The 12,113-nt window shown below is 39.7% G+C and overlaps 1 protein-coding gene across 1 annotated transcript in view; it reads left to right on the forward strand.

Moving 5' to 3' along the window:
* Nucleotides 1–12,113, forward strand: part of PIEZO2 (piezo type mechanosensitive ion channel component 2) — a 307,830-nt gene that overhangs the window by 61,662 nt on the left and 234,055 nt on the right. The window contains exon 2 of the mRNA XM_063130557.1: nucleotides 1,322–1,417. Within this exon, the coding sequence (XP_062986627.1) occupies nucleotides 1,322–1,417 (96 nt within the window). The remainder of the gene's footprint in view (nucleotides 1–1,321; nucleotides 1,418–12,113) is intronic.

Raw genomic sequence — 12,113 nt, forward strand, 5'->3', positions numbered from 1 at the left:
CAATAACTTCTTTTTGTTTCTAAAGAAACTATTGACTTAGTAGAACTGCTGCTACACATATGCTACCATTTGGATACAAAATGGTATTGGGTTAAAATAGAAGTGTACATTTGTGTGCTTGTATATTTAATTAAAATGAATGTTACTTAGCAAGATGTAGAAAGAGGGGGGAAATGAGAAAACTTTAATGTTTTTTAAGTAGCCTGATCCTTGAATAATTAAAATTTTAAATCAGAAGTATGTATTTATGTGTGAAGAGAAGAGGAATATTTGCTTAACTTTTGACCAGAGCTTGCAAAAGCTTTGGTTTGGATCCCAAGATGGCCCTACAAGAGCAGAAGCTACTTGTTCTCACACAGCTGCAGGCCCCACTTGGTTAATAAGAGAGTTGGGGGATCCTCTGGAGTTGGAATGGGAGCACCAGTGATGGTTGATCTCATCAAGGTTCTCTGATTTTCACATTGAAGCTCAGTTCAGCTCATTTCAGTCCTGATTGAGAGGTTGTTTTTGTCTTTGTTCAAACATTTGGGTGCACATTTTTTAAAATGTATGTACCCAAATGTGCATTTTCATGCCTTAGCCAATTGAGGGAAAGCACACATTTTAAAAAGTGTATATTTTCCAATGTGAACAGAAGTTTGGGAATATATAACCCTTTCCTGAAAAATGCATTTGCAGTTGAGGGTGTGAACATGGCCAATTCTGGTCCAAGACAAATTAAAATAAAATTCTCATATATCCCTAGTCTGGAGGCGAATGTACTGCAGCATTGAGGACTGTCGCCAGTGAGAGAGAAATCGGTGCCCTGTTCTCCTCCCTATCAACATCCGTATGAACAAGCACTTGCGTAGAGATCTTTGGATCCAAACGTTTTGGGTGCTAAGGAACAAGCTGTGTTGTTAAATGCAGTTTGCATAGTTTGGAGCACAAATGCATTTAGGATCAAGCTTCATTAAATTAGTTAGTTGGGTGGTATAATCTTCCATATTTTTTTTCTGATAAGGAAAATTAGCCATAGAGCTATAATAAGATTCTTCCAATGTTATAGAAGAAATCTATGATGGAGCTGAGTCATCTTTTCTCTGAATCAAATGGCTGTTCTTTAAGATCACACTGTTCTTTTCTGAGTTAGTATAATTCAATGATGAGCTACATGAAATGTGCAAGATTTCATATATGAAGCTTCTGTAAAACTCCGTGTACTACATATGCAATGTATTGGTCAATGCAGTGTTAAGTCATTTTACTTATTTCCTTGATATATTCGTTACATAAACCCATTTGTCTCTGTCTCTTCCCCACCCTCGTTTTTTCTGTACAGCATGTGCATTCCGCTACAATGGACTCTCGTTTGTCTACCTCATCTACCTCCTCCTCATTCCTCTCTTTTCTGAACCTACAAAAACAACAATGCAAGGTAAGCATGTTCTTGGCATATGTATTTAAAGTACAGGTGGATATAACTACTGTATCAAATCAAATTTTTTCAGAAACCTTTTATTTTATTTTTTAAAGGAGGGGGTATATATCCAATAAATAAATAAAATTATAATTTAATAATCTGTATAACTCTTGGTGGAATCACAGATTTTCAATAACATTTTTGGGCCTTCAGTTTCTTTTAAACTAGCAAAGTGGTCAGAGCTTCTGGCGCTCCCGAACTGACACCACTTGACACACACCCCACCAGTTTCATTGCCCAAGTGCCCCTCAGTGCTTGAGCAATGGTAATTTAGCGCTCAGCGGGAACGTTCATTTCTGGAAGGAGGCCGGCCCACATAAGGGAGTTCTGTCAGCCTGCCTCCTTCCACAAATGAGTGTTTCTGTTCATTTCAGGGTCTCCTTTAGAAAGTGCTAAAATCTCCCTTGTGTAAGTGGTGAGTTCCGCTTGCACAATGGAATTGGCAGGACCCATCGCTGGTGGAAGGGTATCGGTGGGGTGGAAAAGAATTGGCGAGGTTGGGGAAGGCTGACCTAAGGATTCAAAGGGAACTTATGATGCTTTTTTATTTTAATGATGTTATTCTTTCCTGCTTCATTAATGGCTAATTCTGCCTGTGCAAGTCTGGGGTAGAAAATGGGAATTGACTGCCAGCACACCTGCTCAAAATAGTCAATAAGATATATTAAGGTCTTAGCTAAAGCCATGTGCCCAGCTTTCATTGACCAAGTGTTTGGAAGCTGGGAGGCACTGCACATAGTCTGTGTTTGCACACAGTCTGCCATAGAAGTGAATATGTATTTAGTTTCTAGAAATGGCATGTGTGCTACCCTCCTATATCACCTGAGCTCAGCAGCAATGGCATGAGTCTTGAGAGAGAGAGAATTTCACTTATTGTGGAAACCTTAACTTTCCCTTTTCTTCTTCTTTTTTTTGAGAAAACTTTTGTGCTAATTTTGACAAGGCATGTTTACAAAAAAAAGTGAAAGTCGTTGTTGTTGTGCTTCACAGAGTTCCTAGAGGAAATCGGTAGCCTTCATTTATAATTAGTTTGTGCTGCTGAGTTTTTGCCAGAAATATATAGAAATGAAAAATGAAATGAACTAAGCGTCAATTCAAACTTTTAATGTGTTTGGAACTCACAATCTTGCTAAATCTGTCAGTCACTTTTTATTAGAAAAATTTACAAGAACGGGGCAAAAATAAAATATCAGTAAATGTCTAGTTTGAGGGCTAACATGGCTCTTAAAATGTAAAGATGATAGATGAGAGGCCAGTTTGAGGACCTGAAGGGGCCTATGGGTACAGCCTCCATAACCTTCTCCCATGTTGATTTTATGTGTTTTTCTTTTCTGGCCCTTTCTTTGCCAGGAAGGATGATTGACATCCTAAACATAGCAATTCTCTGTAAGTGAAAAGGGAGGGGGAAAAAACTAGTAATGTTTGACAGGCATCCTTAATCTTCCAGGTCAGGATATGGATGCTATTTTCTTTTAATGGTTTATAGTGGCTAGCAGTACTTTCAGATAATCCAACTGGGCAAATGCTCATGAGTGTTGAGGGACAGCTTTCATTTCACTGGAAAGATGTGGGCCAGCTATTGTTCATTAGTTACCGTAGTAACTTGGCTCCCGCTCTAGCAGGAAGTTGCAAGCAGCAGCAATGGTTTTAGTTTTTACCATCGAATGCATATGTACAAGCAGGGGGATTTTTTTATTTCATGATATTCCAGTTGGGGTGGGAAGGTAGAGTTAAAAATCCAGTTGCAAACAATTCTACCAGATTCTTCAGTGAATATTAATATTTGCGCCAGTGTGCAGCTGCCCTGGCTCCCCCCCCATCCTCTGTAGTGAAATACTGCAAACAAAATGGGGGCGCATGCTTGATGATTCTGAGTATATTCAAAGTACTTCCTCACATAGGTAAATAGTGCCCACTGCCTGGTGTATCTCTGGGTACACTGAAAAAAGCCAGGGAAGTTGATAATGTTTTCACCGCTTCTTCCCAAGAGCTCAGAGGGATGTTCACAATGATTCACAAAACATTACAACTTTATAAACATTATTAAACATTATAATAAAACATGGTCTAAAAAATTTAAGGTACAAAATTTAAAACAAGTATCTAAAAACAATTTCAGTACACATTTCAATGACAGACCTGTTCAAGACAGCTGAGATAGGTTCCCCAGCATATGCCATTAAATGCCTGGCAGTAGAGGGCAGTTTTAACCTGATGCCAAAAAGATGACAGTTTTGGCACCAGGCAGGTCTCAATGGGGAGCTCATTCCGAACATAGTCAGGGGGCTACCACTGAGAAGGCCCCCTCTTGGAGGAGGCACTCAGAGGAAGGCCCCGAATGTTGATTGTAGCATCCAGGCAGGTTCATGTCGGGAGAAGCATTCCATCAGGTATTATGGTCCTGAGCCATTGTATGGATTATAAATTAAAACCAGCACATTGAATTGGGATTGGAAACACATAGGCAGCCAGAAAAATATAGGCAATTTAGACAGGAAAGCTCCTACAATTTCCAGCATTCCCTAGTCAGTATTTGCCACCATGGCTGGGTGGGGCATGTTGGGAGTTGTAGGATTTTTCCTGTCTAAACATACATAGGATCAAGCCCTAAGCTTTTTAACTAAGCAGAGATCTGAACCTGAGTTCCTATACCAAAGCCCAATGTTATAGCCACTACATCATATTGTCTGCTGGTGAGAAGAGCTCCTATATGCTCTTGGATTTCTGCTTGTGCAAGGACGTTGGCTGTGAAACTTTCCCATATGTGTCTGTGTACACACAAATTCTCTGCCTGTCTTCAAAGGGAACAGGAAGTGGGGATATTTATTATTACTAGTTTGAAGTTGCCAAAACCCAGTGGTCAGTCACAGCCAAAAGTTAATAGAGCAAATGTGCTATAAAATAGAAGGGGGTGGGGAGACTTTTATAATTCCACTACTTGCTTTTTTTCCTGCCCCCACCCCATTCTCTCTGCTTCTGTTTAGCTTTTGCACTATTTTTATTCCCATCACTTACTGGTTTATTATGGTAACTAGCTTCCATATAGTTCACTTAATTTAATTCTTCCCTTAGCTATTTCTTTTTCCTCTAGTGACATTAGATTTTGGAAGGCGAAGATTCCACCCCTCCCCCCGCCCCTCTATATAAAGTTAAGTGTATGTTCTTTATTCTTCCTCTTCCTTTCTGCCCCATTTTGGTCCTCTACAAACAGATGTTTCTCCTCTTATTTTCCATCCCTACCTGGATTTCTCATCTGTTTAGTTCCTTTTGGGGTGTGTGTTTCCTTGTCTTTCTATTTTCTTGCAGCACTTCTCTCCTGCGAAAATTGCAGACCTGGCTGATTAAAAGAATTTAAATACTCTGAGTTTTGTATTTGAAAGTGCTATTCTGTTTCCAGCAGGCATCTTCTTGGTATTGTTATAAGATATTATGTAGTAAAACAAACTAGTATTCATCATGATCCCTTCATGTAAAACACCATTCCACTTGACTCCTATTAAAGTTCCTGAGGCTAAGCTTCCATGAATAGGCCCTTACAAAGTCACATTCACAGTGTTGCAAGCTTGGGACAAGCTTCACTTTCCAATGATAAAAGAAGACAAGTCACAAAAATAGATATAGCCACTCAGTAGAACAAAGAGTATAGACGGAGAATCAATCTGTGTTGATTCTCCCTGGAAAAATGTTTAGGAAAATCCAGCTAATCCTCTTTGTCCATTCTGTCAAATATCTTTCTCCATTTTTTAACAAATAGAAAACCCAAAACATTTTTTTTGCAGAATATAATGATGGCAGAATATAATTTTTTTACTAAATAAGTATCAGTTGTTGAAGTAATTGATTTAATGCCAGATCTCCAAAACCTTGTATAAGTTTTTGCCCTGAATCTTGAATCTTCTTAACTCTCAAATAATCTATGCCAGGCTACAGACCATCTAAATCAGCGGTTCCCAAACTTTTTCAGGTAACCGCTCCCTTGGTTCCACAAACTCATGCCCAGTGCCCCCTACCCTACACTATAAAAATCATTATTCAGAATAGCGGGTTTCAACGACCCACTAAGGAAGATAATAACAATAAAATTCAAAACAGTAACAAGTAATTGAATATTTATTTAAAATCCAATTACATTTTTTAGTTTATTCAATTAAACATAATTGATGAACTTGTTCCAGTGATATCATCTTTTCAAAGTCTGATAGTCATTTAGCAAGAATATTAGATATCACAGGGTCTTAGATGATGAGTGTAGTATATTTAGGTAGGGTCATGCCAAGAGAGGCATTCCATCAGCCTGAGTTGTCCGGAGCTGTGCTGCCAACAAGACCCTCCTCAATCCACACATGTATTAATACCGTTTAAGAAGAGTCCTTTTAACGGTGAATTGCAATGTTTCAAAAGCACCAAAACGCTAATAAAGAGACATACCCTGCTTGGTGTGTCCCGCCATGCCAGCTGCAAACAGAGGTGTTCGCTCTTTTTTGCCTCCTTCCCTCGGCAAGCCTGGGGTGGGTGCTTCCCATTTAAAGGGGCTGCGCTCCTCTGGATACTGCTGGTCTGGGTGCCCAGGCTGAGTAGTGGCGTGCGTGCGGGCTGAGGAGCTGAGAATGAAAAAGGGGCCGTACTGCACGCGGCCCCTTTAAATGGGAAGCACCCACCGCAGGCTTGCCGAGGGAGGCAGGGAAAAGAGAGCGAACGCAGCTTGGCGGGGCACACCAAGCAGGGTATGTCTCTTTATTAGCATTTTGGTGCTTTTGAAACATTTCAATTCACCGTTAAAAGGACTCTTCTTAAACGGTATTAATACATGTGTGGATTCTTCCCCTATATACATATGGTTTGGGACCAAACTACCTTCTCCCATAAAAATGTCCCTCGGTTTTAAGACCTTCTCGAGAGGCACTTCTCGGAAAAGACCACCTTGAGTGCCTCCCTGCCGCCCCCTTGCCTCTTAATGCCTCCCCTATGCAATCACACCGCCCCCAAGGGGGCAGTACCGCCCACTGATCCAAACTATATTTTCTAAATATTAGAGCTTGCCTCAGGAGATAAGGCAGAACGTTAAGATGATCAAATATTTGGAAGATTCCAAGGTACCTAAATGCATCATGGCTGAACTTCTTAGACTAGCCTTGCTGTAACCGATTATATTGACATTTAGCTGTTTTTGGCAATGCAAAAGCCTGTAGCAAATCTACAGAGGAATAACAATTAGCATTAGGGGCAATTAACTGTGACAAGTTTTGCTTTCTAGCAACACAAAAGTCACAGTTTTTCCTTAAGGCTAAATCTGCCTGTGGAAAAACAAAATGTAAATGAGGTGGAGAAATGCTCTCATAGTAGGAACTTACATATTTGGGCAATTCAGTGGACAGCTGTCATTTCTTTACAAGATTTAAAAAGTGCACCCTCCACCTACCAAACACCTGGGCAATGTACAATGAAAATATTTGAGACCTGACTTAAAACCAGGAAACACTGGAGCATAAAATGAAACAAGGGTGGCATTAAAATTAGAATTAGAATTGGAGAACAACAAAATGTTCTACAACATTAAAAGATCAATGGAATAAAACAATATTTTATGCCTTTCAAAAGTAAAATAAAGAAGGAACCTATATCATCTCCCTTGGCTAGGGTGTTCCACAATTGGGGTGCTACTACCAAAAAGGCCCCATCTCGATTGGAGATCCTGTCTCGAATTCATGGAGGAAAAGTATCAATGGCTACTAGTCATGATGGTCCTAGGCCAAGGCATTGTTAGCTTGTGTGACTCCGGTCAAAATAGACTTGATCTCCATCAACAGAAAAAAATAAAACAAGTTCTATCTCAGTATTTTGAGATTATAGAGAAGGAAGGCAGAGCAGAATACAGAGAGAAAAGTTGTATGGGAAAGCACCATCAGCCCAGACTCCCTCACAAGATATTTGGGAGGGTAATTAAGACAAGAAACTACATGTACAGCAGTATCTATCACCAGTAAAGAGAGGACATAATCATATAAAGAGTCAAGGTTCAGGACTTTCTAAAGAGTCTCTCACAACTCGTTTGAAATCACTAAATGGATTTCGATACTAGAAAAGGCATTTTGGTGCCTGCTGAAGCAGAAAATCCAAGTGGTCAGAGGAATACAGAAGTAATTTAATATGTAGTGCTGCACTACAATAGTACCACCAGTCGGAGCAGAGCTATTTCAGTTTATTTTCCTCCTTGTGCTTATGTAGGAGAGTGCTTTTGAAATGATACCTTCAATCTTTTGCCTAGCCAAGATTTTTAAATTGACACAGTAAGGCAGACTTCCCCAACCTGATGCTTCCAGATGTGTTGGGGTGCAATTCTCATCATTTCCAGCCACCATGTCCCTCACATCTGGAAAGGACCAGGTTGTAGAAAGCTACTGTAGAGGTAACTATGATGGGACATAAGAATTGCTGACTGGAGGGCTCTTGAGGTGTCCCAAATACTAATGAATGAGGCATTAGTCTTAAATTTCGTTTATATTTTGAAGAGAAAACCTGAACAATTAATTACTTGTCTGAGATTCTGTTTGCCTATTTTTCGGGTCCTCAACATGGTGAACATGGTCATCAATGTATCCATGGATACATTGGCCCCTGCCAGCCTCCTTGCTCCTCATGGTTTTCAAACTTTTAAAAAGGGTTTTTAGTTTAAAAAACACACTAGGGAGTCTGGCATGCTGTAAAATGATATACCAGCGTCCAGTATGTCCTCTGTTTCCAAGAATGCCTCTGGGCCTCTCTTGGGGCCCAGAAAATAAAAAATGGTGGGTGACTGCAGCTCAGAACATCATTTTGAAGCATGCCTGGAAAAAAGTAACATGGGGAGAATAGGCCCTATTCCATCCTATGACATGAGCCTCATAGTATTTTAGCTTGTTTTCTTATCTGCAAAAAAACGTGTGCAGTAGTCATTTTCAGTGGGGAATTGACCTTGCTGTTGAAGCCTCTCTGTGTTGGAATAGTCTTCTCCATGTAGATGTCTGAGTATGGCAGATGTAGGGAGACAGGCATACACTCTGGCTCTGTTCCATGTGGAGGTGGCCCAAAGATCTATAGGCTGAACTGGGCCTGTGCTTTTGGCTTCAGAATGATTGCTTTATTAATACACAAATTTAGTCAAATAATTAATTGGCTAAAATTCATCTGATTATTTGGTTAAAATTAATCTGTCACTAGGATTAAAGCCCTAGTGAATATTTCTATCAAAATGAAGAAAAGTAACTGTGAAGACCATTGTTCAATATGGAGCAGAATATGTTCAATATGTTTCCTTCACCCCCTTAGCATTTCGCTCTAGTTATGAATATTGTGCTTTATTTATTTATTTATTTATTACATTTTTATACCACCCAATAGCCGAAGCTCTCTGGGCGGTTCACAAGAATTGAAACCATAATAAAACATCCAACAGGTTAAAAACACAAATACAAAATACAGTATAAAAAGCACAACCAGGATAAAACCACGCAGCAAAATTGATATAAGATTAAAATACAGAGTTAAAACAGTAAAATTTAAATTTAAGTTAAAATTAAGTGTTAAAATACTGAGTGAATGAAAAGGTCTTCAGCTGGCGACGAAAGGAGTTTTTCAAATAAAATAGTTTTGAAGAATAACTATTTTCAAAAGTGTGTGTGAAAAAATAAAGTGAATCGATGGTTTACAACAGTGTTTGTTAAAAAAAAAACTGATGTGGGCCTCTCTGGAGCACTATAAACAATTGCCAGGTAAGGTCCAACTTCCTCCCCCCAAATTTTCCTAATGAATATCCTAGAGGCAAAGTGCCAGCATATCAGCGTAATATACAAGATTGTGTGATATTTCTTGGGTAGTATCCAGTGTTAGTGTCTATTGAAATGAATGAGGCTTAAGTTAGTCATGACTAATTTCTGTCCCATTCATTTCAATGGATCTACTCTACATAGGACTAACGTTGGATCTTACTCTGTGAGATACTGCTTTTTGTTACTATATCAATAAACCCATCATCTCTGTTGGGAGAATTTTGATCTTTTTAAGGAAAAACTACCAGTGTACAACAGTCAGCTAAGTCCTAAGTCTGTAAACGTCTAAACAGCTGTGCACTGGCTGCATTTGACAGCATGCAAAGGACTTTAAAACATTTTTTAATGAATGAATTACAGTGAAAAACCATCTTCCACATTTCAATAAATTCAGTTTTGTTGGAGATGGAACTGGATGGCATGGGTGGTTAGCATGCTGGTAGGTGAATACAAAAGCAAAGATGGAAGTCGGTGCCCTTTGTTGACATTTTTAGATATTGAAAGATAAAATGGTAGCAGACATAAAGCTACTTACATCTGCTTTTTGTTAGAGCACTTTGTTGGACCTCCCCCTTTAAATAACATTATATTTTAAACAACCATGTTTTATTATGTCAGTGTAAAATGGGGAGGGGGCTCTCCATTGCATTGTTAAGTATGTGTTTCTATTATTGTGCTCAACATAAAGGCAGGACGCATTCCAATAGATGCGAACTGTGCCAGGTTTTCCCTTTTTTCCAGAAAGGAATTGCAGCTGTTCCCCATTACTTGGCTATTGATATGGCCCTGCTGAAGAACATGCTACAGAGTCTGGATTCATCATGTAGACGGTGCTGCAGCCAGCCAGGAACATGCTTCAAGGTGCTCTTGAAAAAGGGCTCAATACGCTACTGGCCAGCAAGCTGAAGTGTGACAATGCCACCGTTTGTTGTCGCATTGCTTTCAGTGCCATAAATCTCTTCAGTGTTGGAAGACTGTCTGCTTGGTACTAGTTGAAATTTGTCTGCTGTGGTAAACTTCCTTCCTCTTAAGTAAATAAATAGACTATATTTATTCATAGCTTATTTCTCTTGCTTGAAGGCTCACCATACCCGTACTTTGTCATGAACAATATTGATCTTGTTCTACATCTTAAGTGGGCAATGGAGAAAATGGCTGGTGGTCACACCTTATGCTCCTGCTTCTCTCAGTCTCTAGACTTCTTCAGTCCTTACGTTAAAGTGAGAATTCTCAACCTGCTATTTATTCTTTGGCATGAACTTCTCCTACACGCTGCAGGGGGAAAAGTAATGAACGAACCAAACTATCCTGCATTTAGTTGAACATGGTATCTCCCTGGGCAACTGACTTTAAGCCCCTCATGAATTCCAAAGGTAGATCTGGTGGTTAGGGAAATGCATCATTCAAATTAATTTTGAACATAAGAACTATGTTCTTTTTGCACAGTGGCCAACCAGCTGTCGACCAGGGACCCTCAAGCAAGATACAATGCAACAGCAAACCCACCCCCCATGCTCCCCAGCAACTGGTGCACACAGGCTTACTGCCTTTGACACTGGACATGCCAATCAATTTGGTCCTTTTTTCTCATACCGAGGAGGAACAAGACACCAAAAGACTGGGTTAAGTCGTCACAAAATAGAATGCCCCTCCACCCCAAATCAAAAATATTTTTCAGCATTTGGGAGAATGGATGATTGCATTTTTAAGGCCAGAAGAAATACGTCCTAGATTATAACAAGGTGTGCTGTTGGATACAGAAGTATTTAACTGCACTTCAAGCTAAGCAGAGCCCACCAGCCATGTCACATGGCTTGCCATGTACTTGATGACCCACTCACTCTCTTCTTACAGTCCCAGGAAAACAACAAAAGTTAGTGAGCTGCCATATGCAGCGAGCTGGCTGCATTCAGCTTGGTGAGACAAAAGTTGTGCAGGTTTGCCTTCATGCTGAATCACTCTGTTTTTAAGAAGAGATATAAAGCCGAAACATAGGCAACAAACCTAAATGTAGTTCAAAGTAATACTGTTAATACTGTATAAATGCATGTGTCTCACATAATAAGCATATTTGGCAACAAAGGTTACTTTAACATAACTTTCTCCCAAAGTGAAACAATTCTCTGTAGCTTTTCTACATATCATTTACGTATTTACCACTACATATCGTTGATATACCACAGCATATCATTTATATGTGTGGTGTATAAAGCAATTTTAAAATTGTCATATTTATCCACCCAGTAACCCTGTGATGATAGTTATTCCAGTTTTACAGCGTGGGAATGGATCTAACGGTTAAATCCAACATAACGCTCATATAGGTCCACTAATGCAACAAGGCTTTCTCTCTCTGTCCTCCCCTCTGGAGCCCTCTGTGTTGCCTGAAAATCTGCTTGGACAGTTTCCCACCAATATGGAGCAGATTTTGAAGGTATACAGGGAAAGAGGGAATCACCTTCTCTTGGTTCTGCTGACAGAACTACTTCCGTGAGCGGAAGGACATAAATGGACACAAAATAGAGAATCAGTGTGATGTAGAGTACTGGAACAGGATTTTGGAGATCCGGGTTTAGCCCCAGCTCATCCATGAGTGACTTTGGGCCAGTCACTGAATTGCAGCCTCAGCTACCTCACAGGGTTCTTGTGAGGATAAAATGAAGAGGAGGAGGACCATGTAAGCCACCTTAGGTTCTTTGCAAGAGGGGAAAAAAAAGAAGGGATTTAAATATAGCAGCAGTCATAGTAGTAGTAATAGTAAAAAGAATAATATAATACAACCCTAACATTGCAATTTATTTATTTATTACATTTTTATACCGCCCAATAGACGAAGCTCTCTGGGC

The sequence above is a fragment of the Elgaria multicarinata genome, chromosome 7 (assembly GCF_023053635.1).
Source record: "Elgaria multicarinata webbii isolate HBS135686 ecotype San Diego chromosome 7, rElgMul1.1.pri, whole genome shotgun sequence".
Taxonomy (NCBI): Eukaryota; Metazoa; Chordata; class Lepidosauria; order Squamata; family Anguidae; genus Elgaria; species Elgaria multicarinata.